The 27830-nt window shown below is 37.9% G+C and overlaps 4 protein-coding genes, 2 long non-coding RNA genes and 1 other non-coding gene across 8 annotated transcripts in view; 2 read left to right on the top strand and 5 right to left on the bottom strand.

Moving 5' to 3' along the window:
- Nucleotides 1-390: 390 nt before the first annotated feature.
- Nucleotides 391-1171, top strand: LOC135116901 (uncharacterized). The gene is made up of 3 exons (XR_010276470.1): nucleotides 391-416; nucleotides 506-696; nucleotides 982-1171. It is a non-coding gene; the product is annotated as an uncharacterized LOC135116901 (long non-coding RNA).
- Nucleotides 1172-1827: 656 nt separating this feature from the next.
- On the bottom strand, nucleotides 1828-2299 carry LOC135116902 (uncharacterized). The gene is made up of 2 exons (XR_010276471.1): nucleotides 2010-2299; nucleotides 1828-1898 (listed from the first exon to the last, which is right to left on the bottom strand). It is a non-coding gene; the product is annotated as an uncharacterized LOC135116902 (long non-coding RNA).
- Nucleotides 2300-5142: 2843 nt separating this feature from the next.
- LOC110371118 (uncharacterized) lies at nucleotides 5143-8237 on the bottom strand. Its single transcript, XM_021327235.3, has 7 exons — nucleotides 8093-8237; nucleotides 7425-7513; nucleotides 6892-7072; nucleotides 6423-6553; nucleotides 5931-5994; nucleotides 5724-5841; nucleotides 5143-5471 (listed from the first exon to the last, which is right to left on the bottom strand). The coding sequence occupies exons 2-7, from the start codon at nucleotides 7510-7512 to the stop codon at nucleotides 5268-5270; spliced, it is 786 nt and encodes a 261-aa protein (XP_021182910.3). The 5' UTR covers nucleotide 7513; nucleotides 8093-8237; the 3' UTR covers nucleotides 5143-5267.
- A 1107-nt stretch (nucleotides 8238-9344) lies between these two features.
- On the bottom strand, nucleotides 9345-11390 carry LOC110384441 (uncharacterized). Its single transcript, XM_021345729.3, has 6 exons — nucleotides 11324-11390; nucleotides 10728-10899; nucleotides 10341-10471; nucleotides 10106-10169; nucleotides 9756-9873; nucleotides 9345-9589 (listed from the first exon to the last, which is right to left on the bottom strand). Exons 1-6 carry the CDS (start codon nucleotides 11388-11390, stop codon nucleotides 9371-9373), a joined length of 771 nt encoding a protein of 256 aa, XP_021201404.3. The 3' UTR covers nucleotides 9345-9370.
- A 3482-nt stretch (nucleotides 11391-14872) lies between these two features.
- Nucleotides 14873-19837, top strand: LOC110370252 (uncharacterized). 2 transcript variants are annotated; one of them, XM_049842605.2, is made up of 3 exons: nucleotides 14873-15016; nucleotides 17862-18056; nucleotides 18458-19837. In XM_049842605.2, exons 1-3 carry the CDS (start codon nucleotides 14914-14916, stop codon nucleotides 18628-18630), a joined length of 471 nt encoding a protein of 156 aa, XP_049698562.2. In that variant the 5' UTR covers nucleotides 14873-14913; the 3' UTR covers nucleotides 18631-19837. The 2 variants fall into 2 exon arrangements, with proteins under 2 accessions (XP_049698562.2, XP_021181673.3); XM_021325998.3 differs by lacking the exon at nucleotides 14873-15016 and adding an exon at nucleotides 15925-16174.
- Nucleotides 19824-27830, bottom strand: part of LOC110370243 (filamin-A) — an 84834-nt gene continuing 76827 nt past the window's right edge. Inside the window, exons 44-54 of the mRNA XM_064034927.1 lie at nucleotides 27530-27658; nucleotides 27066-27230; nucleotides 26448-26608; nucleotides 25522-25704; nucleotides 24906-25050; nucleotides 24238-24456; nucleotides 23363-23536; nucleotides 22896-23071; nucleotides 22357-22518; nucleotides 21748-21927; nucleotides 19824-20694 (exon numbers count right to left, since the gene is read on the bottom strand). Of these exons, the coding sequence (XP_063890997.1) occupies nucleotides 20557-20694; nucleotides 21748-21927; nucleotides 22357-22518; nucleotides 22896-23071; nucleotides 23363-23536; nucleotides 24238-24456; nucleotides 24906-25050; nucleotides 25522-25704; nucleotides 26448-26608; nucleotides 27066-27230; nucleotides 27530-27658 (1832 nt within the window). The 3' untranslated portion in view covers nucleotides 19824-20556. The remainder of the gene's footprint in view (nucleotides 20695-21747; nucleotides 21928-22356; nucleotides 22519-22895; nucleotides 23072-23362; nucleotides 23537-24237; nucleotides 24457-24905; nucleotides 25051-25521; nucleotides 25705-26447; nucleotides 26609-27065; nucleotides 27231-27529; nucleotides 27659-27830) is intronic.
- Trnaw-cca (transfer RNA tryptophan (anticodon CCA)) lies at nucleotides 23822-23893 on the bottom strand. Its single transcript has one exon. It is a non-coding gene; the product is annotated as a tRNA-Trp (tRNA).

Raw genomic sequence — 27830 nt, 5'->3', positions numbered from 1 at the left:
AAACAACGTATGGAAAAATCTACAGCTCTCTATGTAAGCGCTTTATATGAAAACTAGCTAATGGCCAAACGTTCGCGTAGCGGAAACTTGAATTTCTCCGAAGTTTATGCATGCACTAATTTCATTCATACATAATCAATTATACACAAATACACACTAATTTTCGGACACATCTCTTTTCTTCTAAAGTCTATGGATTAAAAAAAGTTCCGCCAGGACAACGTTCGCCAACGTTCGCCCAGCGGAATCCGTTTTTGGTGAATTTCTCCACAATGGCTGCATACACAAATTTTTATTTACCATACACAATTATAGGACGTCATACACTAATTATCTGCATAATTAAAATCTTTAAATTCAACAACATTCCGCTGCGCGAACGCACACGTTTTAGTTTGGTTCCAAAACTATCGAAAGTAAGTACCTACACACGTAACATTTATATTTTAATATACAATACAATCTTTGTGAACTACGTCTATTAACTAAAATATTTATCTTTTAGTGTCTCGCAACGCACTGCCTTCGTTGAGTGAGCTGGAAGAGCTAGTAAGCTTTTTGGAAAGCAAATCATGTTTGATTATGATGGGCCGTGCTCGTACTCCGAATTCGAGCAGTCGTCAGGCATGATCCGAAAACAACAGCCTCATACAGTGACGTAGTGGGTGTATGAAAATATTGGACCAATGGTGTAAGGTTAGTACTTAATCAATAATCATTTATGTAGTGTGTGTTTACTGTTGCATTGAATCATGGTTAGTAGGTACTCTTTTACATTGTGTTTTGTATGTATTAGGTACTAAATAAAATTAGTATTGACAGCAGGCATATACTGTATATATGATATACAATGATTTTACTCTATCCTTCAAATTCAATCATAAAGGCAATTGAAATTGCAACTGAAAGTTAAACCACACCAAGCAAATAGTTGTATTATTTATTTTATATATTACCATATAATTTTTGCTTGTGTTACAGTACTGGAAGGACAAAAAGGAGCAGTTCAGAGGAAGTCCAGTTCAATTGCAGCTGCGAGGCAACATGAAGAATTTGCCAGAACTCGTTGTAATTGAGTTAAAAATACTTTCCATTATGCGAAGAGAATGTTTTTGGAATCTGAATTTAGATAAATAAATCTATGTTCATTATAAAATACAAAATAATAAAAAGACATGTTAAATTAAAATATTGTTTTATTAATTAATGATTACAGAAAAGTTAAGTATTTTTATAATATAAAAATTACTTTGATACCTGCACACTATTGTGTAGTGTTAAAAATGTATATCTATTTAACATACACAGGTAAAATACATATGTATTGTTAGAAGGTGTCACACATATTATTGTTTATTAAATAACTTCTAGCATGATGTCCACTGTCCAAGTCACTGCTAGAGTCCGGCTTGCTTGTTAACCGGGTCACAGTTGCTTCTTACCTTGTACTTATCAATAATATCTGGATGGTTGATGGCATCTACTGTATATTGTTGAATCCTTGAGGCAGATGCCTGTGAGACATTGTTCTTGCAATCTCACATAGCATTATTTGGTACATAAATCCCACTAACCAAAAAATTTACAGTTCATACAAAAGGTTGATGGACAGTAAGTTTTAGGGCACCTATCCACTGTACTGTATGATGATTTATATTATATTAAGTGTAATATATTGGTGTGGTTGCTAATTCCTCCTTAACGATGCGCCTTTGTTAGGACACGAGAAATCTTCTTTCAACTGACTAATCTGTTCTTCAGTCAATCTTAATATCGTTTCTATCAGTAGTTAGTAAATCCATAATACGTATCACGGAGGCCGACTTCTTATTTATTTAATTATCTTGATGTTTAGTTTCTTCCAACAAAAAAATCATACAGGAAAGACGAACTGCCATCTAAAACATGAAAAATAGGCGTAAACGTTTCAGGAATTAAAGTACGATAAACAAAACGTCATAAAAACATATTTTCACATTGCAATTTATTAAATAACTTGTTTTACTTACATTTTAATCGCCTTCATCCAAGAAAACATCCACAATTTACAAGCTTTTCGGTTTGACAGATAAAATCGAGGGCGAAGGCGAGGTTGTCGTTGCAGGCGAGGATGTTTCGTGTTGCTGAATACCGATTTTCATACATTTGGCACCAAATGTTAGTTCTATGTCACGCCGTCAACATCGTTGAGGCGCTACGATCGCGCAATTTTAACTAATGAATACCGCCGACTTTACATCTGATGTTACAACGATGATTTCTTGGTTGTAAAGATGTTTTGCCTTAGTGAATCGCACCCCAGTACGTAAGAGCAATGCGCTGTTCGCCTTCGCTGATGACTCCCCGGTGAGCAACTCCTGCCCTGATGGATTTCAAATGGACATCTCTGGAGTCTGTCGGGAGGTGTGGTATGATGAATACGACAATTAGACAAAATACCACGCGACAAAATAGACCTTGAATTCGCTGTCGTCATGTCGACCGAGGAGATGAACATGGACAATCATTATGTGTCGTAATAATTGTTTCTATGTAGAATAACAAAAGTTTTTATTAAACTTGTAACGATTTAATTAACGTTATTTTATTAATGAAAAGGTTTTATTTAAATACTAAATAGGGTCATTTCGCCTGTTCGCGTCCATAGCCCAGTTCGCGTCCATTTTGCCGATCTCCTTTTAAAAATCCTCGAAAACAAGTCAATTAACACACTAATCAAACGAAAAGTCATTACCGCTAATACGTTAATGTATAAGAGGCACGCACAGATAGACAAACGTTCTGTACGTCCAACCAATCCTTTTAGAAAAAATAATTAGTCTAGGCTCTTCAACAAGAAAGCGAAAACACGTAGAATTTTAGATCAAAATTAGTGTGCAGCGGCGTGTTTGATGGTAAGTTTTATATTGTTTTATGTGAATTTTAGGATAGATAGCTATTTCTACAGTTTAATGATGAATAAAAGTATAATGTTTATTATGAATTTGGTAATGTTTTTTATATTTAACGAGTAAAATAAGGTGGACGCGAATTACTACATCGAATTTTACGAAACTTCCACTTTGCGTCCACAATGGACGCGAACTAAAACTATCCTCTATAATAATAAACCAAATTGCGTCCACTGTTTTCGTTAAATACTTGCTTATAAAAAATAATTAAAACATACTGTTTAATATTAATGTATTAAACAGTACATTTTTTTATTAAGATATATACGTGGTTATAATTAAATTATCAACTGATATAAGTAATTTCATTTAAGATAAGTTCTTCCGATACAGGAAAAAAGAAGGAAAAGACAACATACACAGAAGAAGATTTAAATAAAGCGTTTAATGTTATTCGAGAGAAGAATAAATCGATAAAAAATATGCAAAGAATATGCTACCTTGTCTGATAATTTATTGACTCAACAATTCTTTTAGTTGTATGTTTACACAAAATTATTAAATTGTTTTGTTAATTTAATATGAAAGGAAATCGATCTACGGATCGAAAACGCCTGTAAGAGCTACTGGTCCATGAAGGGAGAACTCCCTTTATGTCTGAAGCGGAAACTAGTCGACATGTGTATTCTGCCCATCCTAACCTACGGCGCTCAGACTTGGTCTTTGACCGAATCTCAAAAGTCCAGGCTAAAAGTATGCCAAAGGAGCATGGAGCGTAGCCTGCTCAGCATACGGCTTAGTGACCGGATACGCAACACCATTATCCGGTCCAAGATCCGGGCATAGTCGATGTGGGCAATAAGTCTGCAAAGTTGAAGTCGAATGAACCCGGACAAGTGGGCCAACATCACCACACACTGGATCCCTGAGGATGGAAGGTGACCGAGAGGGAGACTAAGAAAACGCTGGAGAGAAGACTTGGACAGCTTCCTCTCGGACTGGCCACAAATAGTGATGGACAGAGAAAAATGGAAGGCTATGGGGGAGGCCTTTGCCCAGCAGTGGGACAGCATAGGCTAATAAAAAAAAAATAATATGGCCAAAAACTTAGTATAATCAAGGCGGATCTTTAGCATTCCCTGTGATTTTAGGGTAAAATTAACAGAACTGATTACTATTTATTCTTCAAGTTGCAAAATTAATTGCCTAATTTTAAGTTACTTAAACCAATGTTGAGAAGAATTATTTTTATTTTTTAAAGTGAATTTTAAATGATGATAATGTTGATTTTTAATAATTAAGTTTATTGTTAAATAAAGAAATTGTTCAAATACAATCTTTCTTTATTAATTCTTAACAATTTCACCCCTATATTCCTTTTCAAAGCCGCTGGACGCGAACTGGACCATGGGTGGACGCGAATTGGATTTTGTGGACGCAAACTGGGTAAAACGCCTAATTCTGAGGTTTATCGATTTAAATAGAAAACGTAAGATATTTCTAATACAACTGAAAGTTAATCTTAAAATAGAGTATATAAGAAATACATTACACAAATTTGACATGGAAATGAGTGCTGGAGCATTTTTATTATCGCCGTCAAACTTGCCAACTGCACTAAATGGTCGCCAACAGGCGAAATGACCCTAACTACATGTTTAGTTCCTGATGATATAAAAATATATAAAATCCACATTGAATACATAGGTTTAGCTGTATATAACACATGCAGTACCTATATAACTAACCTTGGCCAAGGTTAAATAGATAATATACCAATTAGGTAGGTAGTTATCATCAGGTAACGGACATTGTTATCTATTGTTGTAAAAATAGTGATTTAGGTGGGTGTTATTATTCAGTTATTATTCTTGCTTGAATCATGATAAAGGAAAAACCCTGTTAGAGCCGGTTCACACATGAGACAGCTAAATGGTTAAGTGATTTCCGTTTTACAGCGTTTTCACACTAACGGATTTTTGTGCGAGTTGTAAAACCGAGCGCGTGACACCGTGATCCGTACAACTTTGTCGTTATATAGTTATATGCTCAAATCAAAGAACCTATCTACTTCTGATTTACTTATTTTGTGAATATAAATATTCATTTCGTCGTATCCGTTAAAAGAACCTGTAAATACGGAGGTCATATGTGAACCCCACCGACTGTTGCCCTGCTCCTCTTCAATACTTTTCTGCATGAACTCATTGCATTATGTTGGTAGTGAATGAAGGGTTAATAAAATTCAAAATAACGTACAATATTTTAATATCTTCGTAACGTCATAGTTCGGTTCAGTCATGTCTCACTTGTACACATGGTAAGTGATAAGCACATAGTCATACAGGTACATTATATCAAAATAGTCTTTGTAACTCAAGCGCGGGGTAGCAGGACGGCGATGTAAGACCAGGTGTTCAACTGATCGAGGACGGGGTTGAGTCCAGCTACAACGAGCTGTGAAGCGACCAAGGAGATGGCGCCCTGGAACCTGTTCACGTAGTCTATGATCACCTCTTCAACCATGGAGTTCACGATGCCGTCGATGTCGCCACCGCCGATAACTCCCGTTAGTTGACACTGGAAGAACGTTAACAATATCACTGTGAATAAGTGTACCTTTGATCTGAGGAATATACATACTTATCCGACTAGGACCTTGTACCTAAGTACTTGTAAGTATGTACTTATTTTAGATATTTTAATCTCTTAACTATTCTATTGAGAATCTCGTCTCGAATAGCTCGTCTAAGCTAAAATGACGCGTTCCAACAACGCATTTACGGAGCAAGGCGCACTGAAAAATAGTTGGGTGCATATAGGTAAACTTACCTTGAAATGAGGAAGAACGAAGGTAGCGTCTTCAACTCTGTCGATGAGAACAGATTTTTCATCGTCTGATTGTTTAAGGAACAATTTAGCTTGGAACCTGAATCCTTCTACTTCGAATCTGAAATCAATACAAAAGTTTATGAGTATGGTATCTGCTGTATCTAACTAAGGATATAACAAGTAAAACGTTCGGGTAAAAGTACTTACTTCGCACTTCCTTTTCCGTACAGTGGGATGGCAGTGAAGAAATCACCGATCAGGTCGTATTCCTCTGAAAAAGTATAATATTTCAATGAATAGATGTTAAAAGTACATAGGTACCTACAAACGCGGTAAACGTGCGAGTATCTACTTAGTTGACAAAAATATGAGAATTCTCCGAATAAAATTGTCATAGGTTCCTACAACGAAAATATGTAGGTAGATCAATCGTAGATAATACGATAATAAATTACCTATGTTTATAGCACGTTCGCAGGGAGGTAGGCAGGTGATACCTTCATGATTCACTGATAACTCAACAATCTATCAAATACATAATCTAATAATGTAGTAATTATATTAGGATTAATATCAGTTGCTTTTCCCATAATTCAATCTAACAAAATTAAAAGGAGGAAAGGAGCAATGAGTACCTAACGGCGTTTGGCATCTATTTACGTTTATGTACCTATTAATCAGTGTGTAATGAGTGCTTACCAGCAGAAATGTCAAGTTTTGGCACAGAGATGTCCAGGTCGAAGGTAAGATCGTGCAGGTTGAGGTTGCTCCTGTGCACCACAAAGCCACCGATACCAGTCATGAATATCTTCTGCAGCTCCAAGTCCAAGCTGTAAAGCAAATGCTCTGTTAATAAGATATCCGAAATTCGAAGTCTGCCATTTGCCATTGGGTGGTATGCCAGTACCGACTTTAAATACTCCAATACCTAGTTTAAAATAGCTAGGTATGTGATAATGTGACTAAGCTTTCTGTGCCAGGGAGAGACGGTAGATAGTCCTGAGCATGCCCTAATTTTTTTATTTTACGGCTATTTGTCAGTATTTGTATAGAAATGGGACAATGAAATGTAGGTAAATTTTGGCTAGTACATTATAAGAGATCTTATAACTGTAGGTCCTACGATACGTGATACTGGTAACAAATACTGATCTTTCGAATGACTTACTTGATAAGCCCAGCTGGGATGTATAGATGGAGATGTTCCAAGTCGAGGGGGTCCAAGGGCGGGATGCCGAAGATGGACGAGCCATTGTTGATGACGCGGCGGATATAGGCGATCAGTTGGCGGATCAGCGCGTTCACGAGGAGGTTGCGGCTTTCAGGGGATTCGGCCAACGCTTCAGCATCTGCAGGTACAAAACATTGTACTTAAGCATACATTTTCAATCAGGTACCTACTTTAACCGGTTTTAAGGTTTTCTAGGTTGTGCCAACACTGCTACAGATATCAGAGTCCTCGTTAAACAAATAGGCAATATATGATAGGTTGAGGAGCTTGTCATATAATTTTCCTCATAATTAGTAAAATTAATCAAATCGCTACGCAGGTGATGTCGACGTTACCAACACGTCCATTCAAAAGCGTCACGTAGGTATTCATTAATATAATACACACAAAAACATCGTTTTTCTTTTTAAATCTTCGGAAAAATCTATGAAAAGAGCGTCATACGAAGAAGGGTAGGTAAAGTTACTTACTGACTTCAAACGGAGTTGGTTTTTCAGCGTTAGGTGCGGCGGCCGCTAGGGCACACAGGCCCAGCATCAACACCAATGTAATTTTCATTCTGAAACGGAAAATTATCCTTCGTATCATGGCGTAAATAATGATGGACAATATCATTTTGTGTTATTATGTATTTGCATTGCAGATTGTATCATTGGCCAAATTATAAACATGTTATGTGGTTGGTTGGTTAAGTTCCTTAAACCAATGAGGTTTTAATAGTTTTTAATTCGAACTAAATTACAAGGATGTGGTTTTTGGTAATAAACCCCGCTTGTATCAGAGTTTGCCAACATTAAATTAGCACGTCTTTTTATCTATACGGATTTTGGTATATTTATCATTAATGACTCCAATTTTTAATTCTCGATGATCTAATCTCTGCTAATACCATAATGCGAAGTTTTTTGTTCCGCTGAATATTTTTAAACCTAAATAATACAGCAAATAATTTGGTATTGAAAGTAAAATCCCTGAATTACTATGCACGTAGATATAGGGAGTTACTACCAATTAATTAATCAATTTAATTAGGTAGATACAAATATATATAGATATGGAAACAAAAGTTGTGTGGTATCGTTAACGTATTTTTATTCTCACAAATAATTTAAAAATATTCAGATAATTCCGTACTTACCTTGTAGTTTTCTCGGGTCACAAATTGCTACTGTTATTTTTTTCACGGGCACCTGGTAAAGGGTTCTTAATCTTCAAGATCAACACTGATTTGTCGCATCAATCACTAATATCTGCTAATAAATGCGATGATAATGTTAATCAGTGTCGCATTATAATAACAATATCTCTATTTACGTCTGTAGTAGGTAGCTACGATTTAATTGTTTTTCGTGCTAATATTAGGTACTCACGTATCAAAAGATACGTTATTGTTAAAAATGATCATTATCGAACACCCATAGGACTTATTATCGTGTTAGAGCCGATAATTACATTATATTATCAAGGTAACGACGTCGATTGAGGAAGTTATCTCATCAGATTTACATACTTAAATGCTTAAAAAACAAAAGAGAGATTACGAAATGTACTCGTACATTTCATCAAGGTACGTTTTGGAAGCGAGCTGCCGACTGCAAATGCAGACCGCATGTGCCGCAGCTGTACTATAGATTTGTACGTATTTACATGAAGTCATTTTGGGTCGAAGCGGCAGCAGCACGTGCAGTCGCCCCCAGTTATCAAGACGTGCGATCGGCAGTTGCAGTCTGCCGCTCGCTTCCAAAAGGTACCTTAAGTATGTATATGTGTACCTATGTACTTCTATTTTTGACAATGTGCATAAATATGATAATGTTTTGAAAAGAAAGTCGTAGATAACACAACTAAGACTCATTTATTTCGAATTGGTGCAATGAACTGTCATAAATGTTCCAAAATCGCAACATAGGTAAAATGGTCACTGGGTATAACCATGTGTGAGTTTGCTCATTATCATAATTATCGTCTAAGATAAGTTAGGTATGCGCGTGTAAAATATTATAAATTGTTGCCTTCTAACTCACACGGTCTCATAATAAATCATGTAGGTACTATAGTTACATTTGTTTGTAATTTTTGTTGATTGATCTAACCATAAGAAATCTAAAAAGTTTGAAATCAATGGAACGATTACATTTCTTCTCACTTCTGCGTAGGCCCGTCGTAGCCGCGTAGCACTGCTACTTTAATTACTAAAAAGCATCTTTTTTGTAACTTAGTAGGTATTTAAATATCCAGTCGTACTTTCTGGCAAAAATATTAAAAAAATACTTAGGTATAAGGTACGTTGCAATCAATAAATTATAATTCACTCAATCAGATACAATCAATCTACAAATACCGATGATTGTTTTTTAAAGGTACCTAAGGTAAAAAGAAAACAATGCGTATAGTGTAAAAGGCCATATTATTGTAATTAATTGTCGTTGCCACCGTTATCCTGGTTATCAGACAGCAAAACAGCAATAATGTTCCAGTTGTCGAACTTGTCCAGCGTTGGGTTCAGGTAGCCCACAATCTTATCTATGTAGGCTTGGGCTATGTACTTGTTGAAGCGTGTCAGGTAGTCGGCCAGAAGCTCCTCCACCATAGAGCTAATGAGGCCGTCTATGTTGTTGTCGAACTGGGTGCGTGACTGTGACAGAGGTTGGACATGTGATTAGGAAATACTCTTTAATACAAAGTTAAAGTAAATGCTTCAAGTAAAATACATCTAAAATAAATCAACCGTCTTTTTACGACCTTTCAATTAGGTACCACACACATATTTCTTGTAAATGCACTGAATTGAGAGTACTTACCACAATCCGTTCGATGCTGAATTCAGGCTCCTCGATTTTGTCCAAAAGTACGGATTTACCATCATCCGACTGCTTCAGATATATTTTGCCCCACAGCGATGTATTGTGTATTTCAATACTACAAAATAAGGTAAATGTTACAATTACAACTTTTCAGTTTCAATCACATATTGTAATTTCGAAAACCGTCATAAAATGGAACGCAAAATGCAATAAAGGCTTGCTTGTTAGCCTGTTAGTTTCTACCTCCTAAACATTAATTCATACAATCCATTCAACGTGTGTGTGACCATAACATCATTATATTTAAATTTCGTTAACAAACAGCAGCAGCAGCAGTAATTACTTACTCAGCTATTCCTTGTCCTTTTATGGGTATTGCTTCGTAAATATTACCATTCAACTCATAATATTCTGTAAAAAAAAGAAATATTTTATAGGTATGTACCCAAATACACACAGATAAGCATAAAAATAAATCCGGCGTCACGCCGACCATGGATGGTTTCCGACGTATGCCATTATCATATCTTAGTACCTACGTATATCAAAATAGATTAATTACTTATTTCATACGTTTCTAACCTGAATTAAACTTCAACACTGGAATGTCGATGTGTACGGCGATAGAGACGTCATTTTTGTAAAAGTTGAAATGCTGAAGTTTGAAGTTTCCCAATCCTGTTGCTTTTGCGTTCGTTATATTGACTTTGGCGCTAAAACAAATTGATCTTAGTCAGCCTTTATAATTTTCTCAACAAATTTTTACGGGGAGATTCGATTTCGAACCAATATTCATAATTCATAGAAAGATATTTAACTAAACATGGGTGCTAGCTTGATCGAGTGTTGAATCCGCACTAGGCCACCATGAATACCTAAATTGAACATTGATAAAACATATTGCTTAAGTATACAAATACTTTAACTGAAAATGTATAGAGGAATTTAATATGTCTACATTGTCTATACCTGAATATTTGTCCTGCTGCCAGGTCCAGTTGCTTCCACTGGAACTCATAAGGATCCAGTACTGGTATTCCGTTATTAATGTCGCCACTTCTGATCAGGAACCTTATTTGTTCCGAGAGTTGATGGATCACTGCTTCAGGTGTAAAGCGAAGGTTGGTAGCTGAACTGTATTCTGAAAAAATATGGATAGGATTGTCTTGCAAAGGAAGAAGATCTTTAAGTTACGGCGGTATCTGAAGATGGAATGCAGTTCAAAACCAAGAAAATTTAAGGGAACGATAATTTGTTTCATGATTAGTAGAGTACAAAATCTCCGCTCCTCAATCCTATTGGTTAATATTTCTCAATTTCTCCACTCCGCAGCCTAGCTCCGCTCCGGTGGACAGGCAGCCTTAGTAGAAGTAGTAAAGTCTCTGAGCATTTATTAAACTAAAACTTTTTAGTGACTTGAAAAGTTCATAATTACACTCTCTGGTCTACTTCAAATTTCAAATATCAATTAATTCTGACTTCATAACAGTTTGAACTTTACCAAAGCCATTACCGTGCAGTCGTAAACATAACGACTTCTAAAATAAAACTGGGTAAGTACATACCACTGGTGGAGCTTCTGATGTTGTTTAAAACAATTGCCAACACTAACAATGATAGTTTGAATTTCATTTTTCCACGATAGAATGATCAGCGCATGAAAATCACAATTTTGGATTTTAGAAGCGTTTTTCTACAATGATAAGACAGCTCCAGAGCGCAGGAAATATAAACTTTAGTTAATTGAGTGAAACTGGACAATAGCTTTTGCTTAGGGGAGATGTTCCTAAAACGGGTACCCCTCCTAAAACGGGTAGGCTTTGCCATTCGTATATTATAGGTCTTAGTGTGAACCTGTGAGTGTAGAGCGGTGCACTACCACCCCGCCGATCACGGTCCGTTGGCTCGCGCGCCTAGAACGAGCGTTTTCGAGATTAGATGTAAAAAAAGTTTTTTGCAGAGTTTACTAAAAAAAATCGGATTATGCTAGTGCTGACTACTCAAATATGGTGCAAGATACGGTTTTCGCAGTTTTGTATTATCATTTTGCATGTTATATGCTTATTAATTGTGAATACTTAGTGGTCTCCTTGTTTACTATTTTAAGGTTAAGGTAGTTGAAATTTAAAACGTGCTTTTGGGCAAAACGGGTAGGGGCATAACGGGTGACTACCCGATTTGAAATAAGGGGCCACTTCCTCAATTGATCCCACAGAAAGCTAATCGAAGACAAAGGAAGCCACAGAGAGCTGAAGAAGTACAGGAAAAGCGTGAAAAAGAAATTAAAATATGTTTTCTCTGATTTTTAACAAAATTATCTGCTGGTAGGATTATAATTTCAAATGTAACATTTAATAAACTAAAAGTGTGATCTAGACTGATCAAAATAAGAAAACTGTTTAACATAATTAAGGAGACTAATTAACGATAAAGATTTCCTGGATAACAGGAGGCTAAGATACGCTTTCTAATTCATTTATCACATGTATTCATTCATTACCTGCTTTGCCCAAAGGCGCTACCCGTTTTAGGACCCCCCTGAGGGCAAAGCGGGTATTTGGAAGGGGTTTATTTTTTTGATTTTTTTTCTGAATTTTGAAGAAGATTACTAAGACTATCTTATGTTTTCCAAAGTTTATTATATAAACAACCATGAGAGTACAAATACAAGTCGCATGTAATGTTCTTGATTATTTTATTTAACATCTTCCCTTAGCTTACCCGTTTTGGGAACATCTCCCCTACGTCTATTTATAGAATGTCATATCTACGAATTGAACCATTATTTAATCCTAAATATCGATGCAGTTTCGAAATCCAGATTTCTTTATCTAGGTATCAATATTTGTTTTAGATTATGGTAAACATTTTACAATCGAGACAGACAGTTACGAAATAATTATTTATTATCTTAATAGGTACTTACTGCCATGCAATATAATTGATGTAACCAAAGGTATGGTATCTAAGTACATTAATTAAAACGATACCGCTGTTCTATCCAGTGGCAAATTGAAACACGTTAATTAATATGTAGGTCCAATAAAGTAAATGTAGGTAAACCAAATGTCAAAAATGTTTGCAGTTCTAAGCTAAAATAAAAGATGATGTCCTCCTAGCCGATTATCGGCTACGGCGGCTGTTCTCATGTAAGGAGAATAGCCAACTGCGCAAGACCACAAAGCGATTACGGCCCGACTCGGGGATCGAACCTGAGACCTCGTGCTCAGCAGCCACACTTGCGGCAGCTAGACACACTTTCTAACAGATTCTATTTTTGATAAAATCTCTTTATAATACCTAGGTATAGTTAGACTTGTTCAGGCACCTCAATAAATCCCAGACTGTAGAGTCAATGAACAGAGTTCAATGTCTTTCACGGCCAAATGCGAACTTAATCAACGTTATTCCTCTATAAGCCTTTGTTGAATCGTACATCAAACGTATGTAAACTAATTCAATTAATTTTCCCATGAGGACTAGACCATACAATACCGCGTCCTTGACACATATAAACATAAAAAAAAACGTTTCAAATGCATATCTGTGAGTTGATCGGCGCACCCGTCTTGGTGAGACTAGGATTTTATAGCACCATTGTAGAGAGTGACATTGCATAATGTATCTCCATAAAACTCGACCCAGACGGATTGTGTTCACTGAAAAGGCATTCTAATTTATGTGCTACATATGTGTCATTATATCTCTAGATCGTTGACCTGGACGGCCAGTATAATATTAGGTTTCTATAATTTACCAGCAATTTAAAGTTCGCGCACCACGCCCGTCTGCTGACCATGAGAGCACTTTATTTGTTTACATTTTTTACCGATGTTTTATTACATAACGAGTTGTAGATATTCACTTCTATTTTCCGACTGTCTGGTGGAACTTTATTGTGTTTACAATGTACTAAGATAAATCTACTGACATAATCTACAAATGCTGCATTTTGCAGTTTTCTTCAGTGGACTAGAAAAGCTCTTGGAACACGCATTTGCCCTTGCACCTAATGACAACAATATTATTGTTGGTACTTAATCTGAATTCTGGCACACGCTTTCAAATATAGGTTTATTGCTGAAAACTATGTCCCATTTAATTTCTAAGATGTTAAGGAGCGTGTTGATACGCTCGGTCCATCTCTTCAGTGTCATTTCTTGCTGTGAAGAATAGGTCATAGTCAACTGTGTTCAATTTGAAATGATCGAAAACCTATCTTCTTACTTTTTTTATAAAGTCAAAATGATAGGACAGGATGAGAATAACAATGATGGAGTAAGATCCCAATTATACCTATACCTATACGTTATATGTATCTCATTCTCAAAAAAAATAAATTTTTCTTATCCATCCAGTGCCGTTAATTTGTTTCTCCGGAAAATTATCTTAGTAGGCACCTATACTATATCTGCATAAAGTCAAATTATGTCAGCTGAGAGGATAACATTTGTCACGTCCTATGAGTGATATCTATCCAGCCATTCAACCGTCTAATCGATTGCTTCATCGATAGTTACGAGCGAGATTTATAGTCCTGTATTATTTGTGTTCCGATTCGGCGCACGCGACGCCAGATGTCAAAAACACATCAAGGCGAACAAACAGCCGTTGACATAAGTAATTGTTGAGTTGATAGCACCATTGAACTCGTAAATCAATTAGTGGCCGACACTACTCCGTAAAATTATATTTTTATGCTCAATTTAGGTAGGCACCTAATGATCGGTTTCTGGCTGTTGGAAATGGGTCACCGAGAAGAAGATACGTGAAAATTTAATTGAATAGCAACGGAAGGAAATGTCAATGTAATTTATGATCGCTATAAAATAGAATAGTATAAGATCATGGCATGGAGCTGTTGAACTCTGCAAAGAACATAAGAAAATGAATCGCCCATATTGTTCGAACCTAGAAAAAGGTAGAGGAAAAGGTGGGAAAAACGGAATACGTAGTGCCATTTACTCCACCACCACTGGCACTTTTTGCCACTGTTTGGTCCAGTTTATAAGAAAGCATAATGCTCACGCACTATGAATACATACTCAGTCCATAAACTTTCTTCTGTCACTTGCAGTTATGTGCTGACCGTTAAAAGCTTTGCGTATGGTACGTCTAGTATGGGCGGTTAATTTGTTTCCAGTCGAATGTGTCAATGATGAATCATCTGGGCATGGAGAGCTTCGTCATTATTTTCGCAGTGGCGCCAACAATCCGTAGGCGCGTTATTTTTAATGTTTCCTTCGAGAATAAAGCAAGTAAGTACCCACATAGCAATTATCCATGAATTGAAAATCATCATGAGAATCTGTATCTATTTCAATGCTTGTGTCGTAATTTGTTTAACTCTCGCATAACCCGGGTGAAGCCGTGAGAAACACTGCGTGATTAATTGCATACGAAGTATTTAAATCTGCATTTTGTACGTTAAAATACCTTAGTTTATATCTGAGTAGCTACGTCACGGTATGTTTCTATGTGAGGTTACAATTAATCAGGTTTAACGCCTTTGTAGACAGACTCGCTGTTTCTGCCAGGTGTTGTGAAAACAATAAATTCTTTTAGTTGGTATCTGTTTCCCGTTTATGTTACTGACATGCTATTTCTGTCGAGGTCATGTGTTACCTCACCCTAAAGGTACCTACTATAATAATTAATGCTATGGAACTAAGGAAGCTGAGTGGGTGCGTTTTTAAGAGTTTCGTAGCCAATAGTTAAGATGCTACGCGGTTACAAAAAGTGCATGCTACGATTCAATGAGCGTAGCATTTATAAGGAAAATTCAATTAAACAAAATCTGTAACTACAGCTACTCTTCAAACCTGAAGGAAGTGGAACACATTTGTCCACCAAAAAGTAGATTACGAAGATTTCTCTAAAACCTTAACCATTTTCAATATGTGGAGGTACATCTACATACCTACCTACCTACATTTGTAACCTTTGAAAATGTATCGTCGCATTGCTAATAACTTTTAAAGTAGGTTGGGTATACAGGCTATTCATAAACTAGGATTATAAAAGCGTCAGAAATATGTATAAGCATTCAAAGTATGCACTTATAGGAACTAGGGTATATAGACCGTAATGCACTTCAAAGTAATTAACCTAGTACATTGTGATGCTTTTGGACAATATTTCGTCAATGTGTACGCTAGTATTTATTCCCAGTTCGCTGTCTGGCCACTACAGTTCATTCAGTGTACCATGGTCCGTGATACCATAGACTGACGAGCGTCTGCCAAGACGCGCGAAACCAATTCGAATTTTAAACGATAAAAAGTTGTGAAAATAATTTGTGGTTGATTAGTGATTTTATTTTGTTTTCGACATGTGGAGGGCTGTACTAGGGCTTTCGATTTTCTTGTATGTGATTGTATCACATGTAACTACGGCGCCGGCGTATTATCCGCACAGTGAGTCGGTTTTTCTAATTTATATTTTTGAATAACATAAAAAGGCTACATTTGTATATGAACTGGATTGCTTCATTGAATTCTCGTTTTCATGCCAAAATGGGGATTTGATACAAAAAGACTTACTGTCGTCTGAAGCTGACACACTGCGTAGACCAGACACTATTTTTAAATAGCTCTACCTACTACCTACTTAATATTTAAAAACATGCAATCATTTTTTTGACACCTTTTCTTTTCGGGACTTTTCTATTGGCTTAAAAAAGTACCTACCCACTAATAATTAATTACACTTATGTGCTGACTGCATCTGTAAGCAAAACCAAAAAATTGCTCACAGTCTTTCAGCATTTCACAAGTCTTTTTAAAAACATGTTTATCCTTACCTATTGTGATTTCGGTAGATAGGTAACCTACCTACTAAGATTTGGATCCTTACGACTACGTAGTTGTTCAGACAGAAACTTTGTAAAATAAATAATAAGGTAGATACAAATCCATGCATTAATAGCTATATATGCATCCCGAAACTAAATTGTTTCAGTTCATGTTAGGTACCTACCCATACCGTGTCACATCTATGATCTTAATACATTGTCGGCTTTTGCTCAAACAAAACACTCAGAACAATGATAAATAATGATTCTTTAACAGTTGCAAAATCATCATGATCTCTAGCGAATATGTTCAAGAGCGGAACAAAATAGGTGTCTATTACTCTTATCCACATCGAATTCAGGACCAATTTACAGATGCCAGTTAACTGATTGACCTATTTTTTTTATCTAACAATATTTTGGAGATCATTTAGAACATCGCGGGTTTTATTAACAATCATTGCACTGTAACTGCTGTATTTTCAAGTGGTTTATAATCTATCTATTTTAGCTAAGTATGTAGTGAGATCTGACACTGTTGATAAAATAATTACAGATCTTGATCTTATCTACCTACGTACGTAACTATTGGCATCTTTAAATACATGAGATAATTTGTAATCCTATTACGTAGGCACGTAACAACAGTGTTAGAATTCCAATGTCACATTAGGGCTAGTGATAAAGAATTAAATACCTATCTAATAGCGTACCTACATTTCTTAAACATCTGACACCTTATTATTTACCTAACGTTGTTTTAAGGTAGCAGGTTTTAACCATCATCTTGAACAAAGTTAATGTTCTGTTCTGAACCTTTTTAAAAATCACTTTTTACAATTTGCAGAGTTGTTATACTGTGTACCTATATATGTAGGTACAAATGGTGATAACTATCTTATCCTTGCTGCCCTTTTTAGTAGGAAGTACCCATATATGCAGACTTTATTGTTACCTTGAAAAGTGGAAAAAACGACCTTTGTCAAGGCGTTACTGTTATACTCTATAATAAAGTGTAGGTGGGTCGTAGTGTTGTCTAAAAGGGATTAGTTCTACCTTGGTATGTTACTATCATCTTTTTTGGTCGGAACTACTTCCGCTGTGGGTGCAGCCTAAGGGTCTGACTCTTACCACAGATTACCTACTACACTTTCTAGGTTCCGAAGATTAACATCCTCCAAATTCATAGAAGCTAAGACGTTCGTTTAGATCACTTATCCCAGTTTATGTAAGCAAGCCGTATGTTTTAACAACAGACAAATTGTAGGTATTCAAGAATTTTACTAAGCTACAGCTTTGAATTTTCACAGAACGTGGCCCAAGGTATACGATATCGAATGGCCCCCAAACGCAGCGTCAGCCTTACATCGAGGTGCGCAATTCCACATATCATGGCAGCGGACCACGCGAGGAGGCTCGGGCCATGTGCTCCGTCAAGACTCAAGAGGTCAACGCCACAGCTAATGCTACCATTACTAGGAGGCTACATGGAGTCGTCACTTCCAGTGAGTAAATCTGAGAAAAAAATCTGAGTCAATGACAACCAAATCCATTGATAAAAGTCGATATACGAAGCCATGTGTGATCAGACATGTGTTTAGCTAAGATAGATGAGGTCAACGCGACCGTTAGTCATGGCAAAGTTTCACAACGAAATTCGTTCATAATGGTGTTGTCTCAAAAAATCATACTGTAGTCCTTGTAGTATTTTATTTTTGTTTGGCATAACTAATTTAATATTCAGGGTAACTACTTTTACCTGATAGTAGGTTTTTATAAATATGAGACAATGTGTTTAAGAAAGATCATATAGGTATGCCAGATATGATAAGTTGGGAAAGAAAGAGAAAAAGACGACTAGTCGCCCTTTAATTAAATATCACAAATTATGTTTTTTTTTTTTCAGGAGAGCTCCACAGTTCTATCCAGCGGCTAGAAGTGATAATCTACGGGCAAATGCAGCAGCTGTGGCAGAGTTTGGACGCTCTGAGGACGCAGCTAGGCGGCAACCCGCGAGCTAACAGCATGTATCCAGCTAGGAACACCGTGTCGTTCAGATACCAACCGCACTCGCTGTGATTCATAAACAACACCTTTTATGTCGACACAAACATGTGAGAGTTGTGGGTATTTAAAAGTAATCAATTCATTACAATCACGGTTAGGTAAGAATTTTACTATTTCATCATCCTCCGAGCCTTTTCCCAATCATGTTGGGGTCGGCTTCCAGTCTAACCGGATTCAGCTGAGTACCAGTGTTTTACAAGAAGCGACTGCCTATCTGACCTCCTCAACCCAGTTACCCGGGCAACCCGATACCCCTTGGTTAGACTGGTGTCAGACTTACTGGCTTCTGACTACCCGTAACGACTGCCAAGGATGTTCAATGACAGCCGGGACCTACAGTTTAACGTGCCATCCGAAACACAGCCAATGGTGTCTAAGATATACTTAGAAAGTACATACAAACTTAGAAAAGTTGCATTGGTACTTGCCTGACCTAGGATCGAACCCGCGCCCTCATACTTGTGAGGTTGGTCCTTTACCCACTAGGCCACCACGACTTTTTTTTACTATTTAAGACATTAAAATATTTTCATTGGAATACTGATAAATAATGTTGTTTTATAATGTAAGTTTTTTGGATGATATTTTTATATAAATTTCTAACAAGTAGGCTATTACCTATTTAGTTAGCTACTTTGCTATGCTGCTGTATTAAAGCGCAGATAGGAAAGAAACAATAGATACCTATATTGTACTAACCAGAAATGATATGGTTTATAGTACGCGCCAAATAAACTTGCAATAAAGGTCATTCAACCGCCCTGCCGTCAGGGGCGCATCACCTGTCCGCCATTTTGTAACACTGTCCTTCCGTCATTCCGAATTTGGAATGCGCTTGTCTGCCCATATTTGAACTAAAAACGACTGATCATAATTTTGACCAAAGGTTTGTAATCCTTTGCGACAAGGACGCCTCTTACCACGATACACTTGTATTGATCGTGTTAGCGACACTGCCCATACATTTTTTTCGTATCGTTTTGAAATATTGGGATACATTAGTAGAAGGAGGTGAACAAACTTTATTGCACGCTTATTTGGCGCGTACTATAGGTATATGTATTAAAGATCTGATACTTACATTAAAAAGCGGATAGCTACTCGAATATTTTTTTTTCATGGCCTCCTTTCATACAAACAGATTTGTGGTAGGTTGCCAGGGTACAAGCTTGTATGGCATTGACCAGGTACGAAATAAAAGCAAATTTTTTTATAAAGTTCAATTTATTAACAATTAGTAACTGAATAATTCAGCAGCTTACGAGGTCAAATTCACATCGGTGTGGTTAGAGACGAACTTGACCCCGTAATAACAATAAACAAAAACCTCGTTAGTTACAATAGTTAATTTAAATGATGTAAAACTAAATGTCGTTATTAATAAATATTATAACAAACAAATTATTATGCATTTATCTCTTAAATTACATTTAGAATGTTGCATTAGAATGTATGTACTTATAAACAATACAGAGATTCTATTAGACTATTAATTTTATAATTTAAATACATTTTTTCGACGATATGGAAATGTTACAACTCGCAGGAGTTGTACTGGTTTGCCTATACTACCTTATAACACATGGACGGATTATTACATTCAGTGGAATCAATACATCACAATACGTTCACCGTATTTCAATAGCTAAAATACGATAAATTAAAACCTCAGTTTATTTCAATATGATTGGTTTGATCGTTTACATTTCAGAAGAGTTAGCAATAGTGTAGACTACTGAACCCTTACTACTGTACATATTATGGAAACAAAAAAAAACTGTAGTACTTGAAGAAAATATTAAACACATAACACATGGCGTGGGTAGATAAACGTTCACATTATACCTACTTTCTAGAAAAGTCCAGAATTTAAATGTCTAAGTTCTAGAATTTTCTAGAAGAAGTTTGGTGGTTAAACAGGTATTGTTATAAGGCGTTTCAAGCGGCAGAAGCCTGCATGTATCGGCGCAGTTCCTCTTGCGTGTCGAAGATCATGACGGGGAAGGGCGAGCCGGGCACGTGACGCCCGGCCCATCGGACTTCTACGCGGTAGTCGCCCGGCTCGGTGGGAGAGAACTGTCGACAATAATAATAAGATTAGCTTACTTTAGGAGCACACAGCACTGTGGAAGGTAATTGTCATATATTATATTTGTTTGTTTACAATAATGGCAACAGTAGGTTTCTGTTAATATTGCACTAGGAATACGTATTGATGTCGCTGCTGGGCAAAGTCGGTAAGATAAGGTGACGTAGCAATAAGGTTTTAGTTAAATGAATTGTATAATAAAAATATACTATTCTGACAAAGTTTAGCTCCCATTTTGTGTAATTGCAGTCGGTGTTCCTTTATGGTTTTGGAATATACTGATATATTATGACTAAGACCGACACTATTGGCACGGCCTACCAAAAGGTGTATCTACCTACACACACGAGACTAATCGCGTAATATCGTTCATAAAACATTCGATATAAGAATGTTTGTGACCCTACAATGCTATCATATTTTCAATGGAATTGTCCCAATGCTATTAATGATTAGTTGATAAGAGTGTTGGTTCATTCCTTGTCCAAATTAATAGATCTTTATCAAGGAATGTATTTAGCGGAGTCAACGTGATTTTTATATTGATTAAAGTAAATAAACTTATCTCTCCAATTTACACAATTCAAAAATAAACAGTCTTAAATCCTAAGGTACCTTCAATTAGTTAGATGATCGGTTGCCAATTGACCGTAGGTATATTAAACATTTAGCTTTAACACGGGCACATGAATGTATCTCTACATACATATTTTTATTTTACTTTACTGTTATGCGAAGTGGCTAACTTATTTAATGATATTTTTTGGGAATAAAGACACTAGTCACAGGTCCAGGCAGTTCAGGTATTGGAATTGCTTAGATTTACCCCCTCCTTAACAACATAGTAGATTTTTGAAATTGAACCTCCAGTTTTAAGTTGATTAAAAACACTAAAGACCATTTTCTTTGACAACATAAACGTCCGTTTCCTTAGCTGAAAATTGAATGTCAAAATTTATAGTACTTGAACAGTTCTTTGTAAACTGACGTTTATGTTGTTAGTGACCTTGAGCTTATTTACAAAGTGCATCGGTACTAACTTTACACAGTATGGTGCGGTCCTTCTGCGTCTCGCGCTGCATCTCGACGCGGAAGGCGCCCTTGGGCCCGCGCACGCGCACGGTGAGCTGGCCGGCGCCCGCGCCGCGCGTGTCGCACAGGAAGCGCGACTGGAACGTGGCCAGCACGCCCGGCTCCACGCCCGGACCGTATACGCGGACCTGGGGTGTAAAAAACAAAACATACCATTAAGCTGTGCCCTATAGGGTCCATATTGTTTCTAATCATATTGTACCACCTGTATAACTGTGGAATGCTCGTAAAAATTGAGTATTGAGAATTGCAACAAAATGTATGTTTACAAATATGATGGACTTGTCTATAGTGTTTCAATACATTTCACTCAAAGGTAGACTAGTAGAGAACGCCTAAGGCGTTATCCCGCCATCGTACTTTATGTAAGAAAAAAAAAACACCTAAAGGCATAAGCAAAGTTTGAAGTTCATCATGGTCTCATGGTATTTAGTTTATTAATTCTGATGGTATAAGGTAAGACATATTGGTATACATACATTTCACTATTTCTGGTAAAGTAAGATGAAAGGTCTACCAGCTACTTCAAGGATTTATAGGTTCTAAATATAACGTACCTTCGACGGGTCGGGAGCGCCGGCCACCTTGAGCACGAAGGGCGAGCCGGGCACATGCTCGCCCGCGAACTGAATGCTCAGCATGTGTCGGCCCGCTTCAGCTGGCTTCACGTTCAGTGTGAACGTGCCGTCTCCGTGCTCGTAAAGTTCGCAGTATGCCACCTGGAATGTAGATGCAGCTTTATAACTAACTAACGATATAACTTTCAGCAAGATATTCATTCATTCATTCTTCATTAGATATTGAGACTTGGTGACAGATTTAGTACATCTTTAATAGACTATGCTTGTCATGCCTGTGTAGGTATAGGTTTCGTTGCATCCAAATTGACAGTCTTGTGGGTAGCTAGGACTCAACGGCGGATCTACCGTAGTAGACAACCATAAAGAACTTGTAAAGTCACAATTGTTTTAGTTGCTCCCTTATGTACCCTCCCTTTATACTCCCTTATGATGCCTTGTTTATTAAGTTATTTACTCCTGCTGAACCACCACTATTGGGCCTCAGAGGCGGGTGATGATGTTCCCTGGTAGTGTACCTTGTTGGGGCCGGTGCAGTGCGCGGTGAGCTCGCCGGGCCCGGCGCGGCGCGTGTCGAGCCAGGCGCGGATGTCGCGGCCCAGCACGCCGCCCGCCAGCCCCGCGCCCGAGCACACCACGCGCGACGCGTCGCCGCTCTCAGACCCCAGGGATACCTTCACTGATAGCGGGGAGCCTGGGGTAGAAAACAAATAGTAAAATAATAGAGTTCTCTCTATACATTTGCTGAAAATCGAACACACATAATAGAGGAATACTAAAGAAGACCTGCGCCGACCTCAAACAAAACTGAGGTAAGAGCAGGAGCTGACCTAACGAATATATTTTCAATTTGGATTAAAAAAATATAGATAAAATTAGTTTTTTGCTGTCCCACGTTTTGCCGCTTGTAGACAACGACAGCCATTCGTAACGATATGACATAGAATTTCAACACATAATCTTAAAAATATAGACTAATAGTTACCTTTAACGAGTCGTCCAGCCCACAGCACTCTGAGCTGATGTTCTCCCGGTCGGCGCGGCGTGTAGGTAGCTCGCCACAGTCCGGGGCCGGCCGCTGCTAACGCTACGGGGATGCTGTCTCCTTCGGGAGATGTTAGGGAAGCTTCTGGAGCCCCCGGCCCGGCTGCACTGCCGTCTGTGTGGGGAAAGAAGACGATGTAGTTATTGAAGAATGTTTAAAATATCTATACAAAACAAATAAAATGATAGGTATAAGACCTTAGGAATCTGAATAATTTTAATTTGATAGGCACATTCTAAAATTAATGTCTAACTAGATTTGAAAGTAAGCAAGTGACGTCACACCGTAATTTTTACATAAATGGAAAAATTTACTATAATTTAATTGATAGTCTTTTGTGAATGATTTGTAGGTCAGCTCTAAAGAAACAGTAAAAGGATATTGAATAAAAAATAATTTTGACCCCGACGTGATTTGAACACGCAACCTTCTGATCTGGAGTCAGACGCGCTACCGTTGCGCCACGGAGTCACGACGACTGGGCTCGAATTTTGTGTATGCTTTGAAGATCTACATCTTCGTACCTACGTACTCAAATGAAGTGGTACGTGTCGTGTGGAATAATGAAATATGTACTTGTTTTTAAGTGTTGAATATAAGAACATAATATTGTCAAGGGCTTAGAGATTGAAGGATGGGATATTAAGTTCAATGCATTACTTGATTTGTTTATCAAAAGGACCATTTTTTCCGTCATCATAAGCATCCGTTTTTCTTAAAAGAACTATGAAGTTGCTAAATTGACCGTGAAAATTCATAGTAAAAACATAGTTGTTGGTCGGTGAACTTGGCCTTAACAATATACTTCCACTAACCGATAGTAAACACAGCGGGTGTATGCGGCGCCGCATGAGCCAGCCCTCGTCCCGCTAACGTGACGCGGTCAGCACTGGCGGGCGGCGCCAGCAGTGCTCGTCGCGGGGCCCCGGCGACCAGGGCTCCGTTGTATGTCAGCTCGAGTTCGGCCTCCCCGCCTGAGCTGCCTTCTACGCTGGATAGTGTTACCACTGCACGACCTGATACTGTTTCTACACCTGGAAGGGGAAAAATGTGTTAATTGTGGACACTTTTTAGATAGATCAGGCGGGATTAGCACTTGCCAGAGGGACATTAGCAATTGTAGAGTTGCGTATCGGGAAGGACACAACAAACACGCAGCTGTAGGTAAAGGCTTTTAAGCATGGTCACATATCAATTTTTGGTGAAATATATTAATTGGAAAAATTAGAACTGTATGTTTAGCCTGGTGCATAAACTTTATGTAGTCAACTTTGCTGTATTACTAGAACATGAGGATAAATATAAATAAAAGGTACAGGGGTAGGGATGAAGGTGACAGACAACTGTCATCCGAGCGGCAGGGGTCTTTTTCTCCTAGTTAACATTTTCATGAAGCCCTAGCGCCCTCAGGCGAGGAATCAATTATGCAATTAAAAATTCTAATATCTATAGATTTATGTGAATTAGTGATTGTTGTACTAACGCTGATGCCTGCCGGCCAGCAGACACTCGAGCGTGCCGGGCCCGGCGGCGCTGGTGTCGAGCACGAGCTTGCTGGGCGCCCGCACCCGCCCCGCGCCGTCCGCGCCCCATCCGCCCACTGCCACTATCGCTGATGTGTCTATCACCTGGATAAAAACATAAGAGTTATTCTAAAACAATGCCATAAACAATTCTTCCATAAATACTAATATAATAAGGTTCCCAGACGTCCTATTTAGCTATGAGAAAGCAGGAATAGTGAGTACAGGTGGTATGTCACGCGCAGTTGGCTAATCTCCTTATATGAGAACAGCCACGTCTTCTAATAGACTGAACAATGAGGCTAGCAAGCACGGACTAGCAAGCGCAGCGTAGGACGTCCACCAACAAGGTGGACCGACGATCTTATAAACAAGGTCGCCGGAAGACGCTGGATGCAGGTCGTCTCCAACAGGTATCTGTGGAGATCTAAGGGGGAGGCCTATGTGATAGCAGTGGACGTCATATCGCTGGGATGATGATGAATGAGGCTTACTTTTAGATATCTTGACTAAATAAATAATACATATTTATGGTTCCACTATTCAAGCAAAGTATGCAAAAAACACATTGCTTACCTTAACAGGGAAAGGGCTGCCGGGAAGAGGTCCAGAAGACGTGAATATCCTGACTTCATACAAGCCGACCACTAGCGGTATATATGCACAGAGCCACTCTCTAGGCGCTCCGGCTACCACCCGACACTCTAACAGCCCAGTGTCTGAGCTGTCTTCTTTCTCGTCTGATGTTAGTCGTTCAACCTGGAAGTAATGTACATAGTTATTTTATGGTTAGGAGTTGATAATAATATGGTATATTATGTATTGTCGTCTATTGATAATAGGTTAGGTAATTAAATCGATAATCGAAAATCGAAATCACGCCATTCTTCAGAACACGAGTTATTTGGTTTTAACTCAACATAACTTTTGTCTGAAGGATATGTTTGACTTTTAAACAGCTTTTTTAACTTGTATAGAAAATATGGCAAGTCGCCATATTTATTCCTCAGATAGAAGATAGCTGCAGGCCCTTAATTGAAAAAAATCTGAGAAAAAATAAATATATCCGAATCCGATTAGACTGCAAGCCGATCCCAACATAGTTGGGAAAAGGCTCGGCAAATGATGAATCAAGAAAATATGTTCCTCACCTGCACAGTAGGCGTAGTATCTTCAGTACAGTGTATAGTAAACGCGGCTTCCTTCCCCACATGTGCATGCGCCAGCCCCGTGCCCGCACACCGTGCTATGCTGGTGCTGATCCGACTGCTTAGTACTCCGAGGGATATCCACATAATATTCATAGCAACAATAACAAATCCTCACCTGCACAGTAGGCGTGGTATCTTCAGTACAGTGTATAGTAAACGCGGCTTCCTTCCCGACATGTGCATGCGCCAGCCCCGTGCCCGCACACCGCGCTATGCTGGTGCTGATCCGACTGCTTAGTACCCCGAGGGATATCCACATAATATTCACAGCAACAATCAACAAGTCCTCACCTGCACAGTAGGCGTAGTATCTTCAGTACAGTGTATAGTAAACGCGGCTTCCTTCCCGACATGTGCATGCGCCAGCCCCGTGCCCGCACACCGCGCTATGCTGGTGCTGATCCGGCTGCTTAGCACGCCCAGGGATATTGGACTGCCGGATACGTTTGCTCCTGGAATGAGGTTTATTGGTAGTGTCAGTTAAAAATTCTTAAACTATATCATCAATGTAAAGTTATTTAGATTTTTTATTTAATATTATATAAGTTAAGTTATATCATTAATGCTTCAAAAATAATCTGTCTTTAACACGCTTTTATTAGGTGGACCTGTTTGTATCTAGCTACGTAATGGAATCTAAGGTGACTTATCATCTTCAAAGAATCGTAGCGTTATGAAAATTGGCACCTGTATTTAAAATTGATGAAAGTACAATAATATGGTACTGTGGAACTGATCTGAAGATATAAGATGGAGCTGGAAGATATATTGGATCTTCATGCTCGAACATATCATAGCTATGTGTGTAATATTACTTCCATTTATAAAAGCGTATTTTTCTAGTATTTGTTTTCCACACTTTCTGATTGCACCATTTTTTAAAAACAGAATATATATCACAATATTTACCTCCATAAGTGATATAGATCCTATAATGAGCGGGTACGGTAGGTCGCAAGCGCACTCGGTATGTATGTCCGTCCTCTCTGATATCGACTGGTAGACGAATACGACGCTCGCCCATAGCTTCACATATCACTTCTAGTTCGGCTACACCCGCGTCTTTTGTGTCAACTGGGAATAAAAGATTTTTATTACAAAATTGTCAAACTCAAAGGTTTTTATTTCATATAGACCTACTACCGGTTCTTACGAAACGTCAATAGGTAGATGCACGGTTCCAAAAAGTGACTCTTATGGAGAAGAACCGGCAAGAAACTAGATAGGCACTCTTATCAGATGATTCAGTCGTTTTAAAATCATTAAAAGTAAGGTAATTGAAGAAAAAAATGTGTTATAAATATCGATATTTTTGGACATCTCTACCATTAGATAAGAATAAGTATACTTTGCTAATTAATTGTATATGTTACCTGTGAAATTGATAGGTGTTTGTGCTATGATGTTCCCTGTAGGTAATCCAGAAATGATGACTCTATTGGAATCGAATGATTCACAAGTGTAAGGGCTGCCAGATACTGGCTTTGATAAGTGCAGTACCTCTGAAATTTAAAAAGTACAAACTTTAGAACTCAATATAACACAAATAAGGCGGCACTAGCAGTGGATTTCTTTAACTTACCTATCCACGCATTTGCGGTTAGAGATTGCAATTTGACATAACTAATACGGTGCTAATGTCTAGATGGATGGATACATTGGCTTTAGCCGACT

The sequence above is a fragment of the Helicoverpa armigera genome, chromosome 5, assembly GCF_030705265.1.
Source record: "Helicoverpa armigera isolate CAAS_96S chromosome 5, ASM3070526v1, whole genome shotgun sequence".
Taxonomy (NCBI): Eukaryota; Metazoa; Arthropoda; class Insecta; order Lepidoptera; family Noctuidae; genus Helicoverpa; species Helicoverpa armigera.
This window is presented reverse-complemented; position numbering and strand designations above follow the sequence as displayed.

What these genes read in the sequence shown, in the direction of transcription:
- LOC110371118 (XM_021327235.3), bottom strand. Translation starts at nt 7,512, where the DNA reads ATGAAAATTACATTGGTGTTGATGCTGGGCCTGTGTGCCCTAGCGGCC. An exon ending in ATCCCAGCTGGGCTTATCAA is followed by an intron (nt 6,554 to 6,891) that starts GTAAGTCATTCG and finishes TTTGCTTTACAG; the next exon opens with CTTGGACTTGGAGCTGCAGA. An exon ending in TCGTTCTTCCTCATTTCAAG is followed by an intron (nt 5,472 to 5,723) that starts GTAAGTTTACCT and finishes ACGTTCTTCCAG; the next exon opens with TGTCAACTAACGGGAGTTAT.
- LOC110384441 (XM_021345729.3), bottom strand. Translation starts at nt 11,390, where the DNA reads ATGAAATTCAAACTATCATTGTTAGTGTTGGCAATTGTTTTAAACAAC. An exon ending in CATCAGAAGCTCCACCAGTG is followed by an intron (nt 10,900 to 11,323) that starts GTATGTACTTAC and finishes ATATTTTTTCAG; the next exon opens with AATACAGTTCAGCTACCAAC. An exon ending in AAAGGACAAGGAATAGCTGA is followed by an intron (nt 9,874 to 10,105) that starts GTAAGTAATTAC and finishes CTTATTTTGTAG; the next exon opens with TATTGAAATACACAATACAT.
- LOC110370252 (XM_049842605.2), top strand. Translation starts at nt 14,914, where the DNA reads ATGATGAATCATCTGGGCATGGAGAGCTTCGTCATTATTTTCGCAGTG. An exon ending in TTCCTTCGAGAATAAAGCAA is followed by an intron (nt 15,017 to 17,861) that starts GTAAGTACCCAC and finishes GAATTTTCACAG; the next exon opens with AACGTGGCCCAAGGTATACG. An exon ending in ACATGGAGTCGTCACTTCCA is followed by an intron (nt 18,057 to 18,457) that starts GTGAGTAAATCT and finishes TTTTTTTTTCAG; the next exon opens with GAGAGCTCCACAGTTCTATC.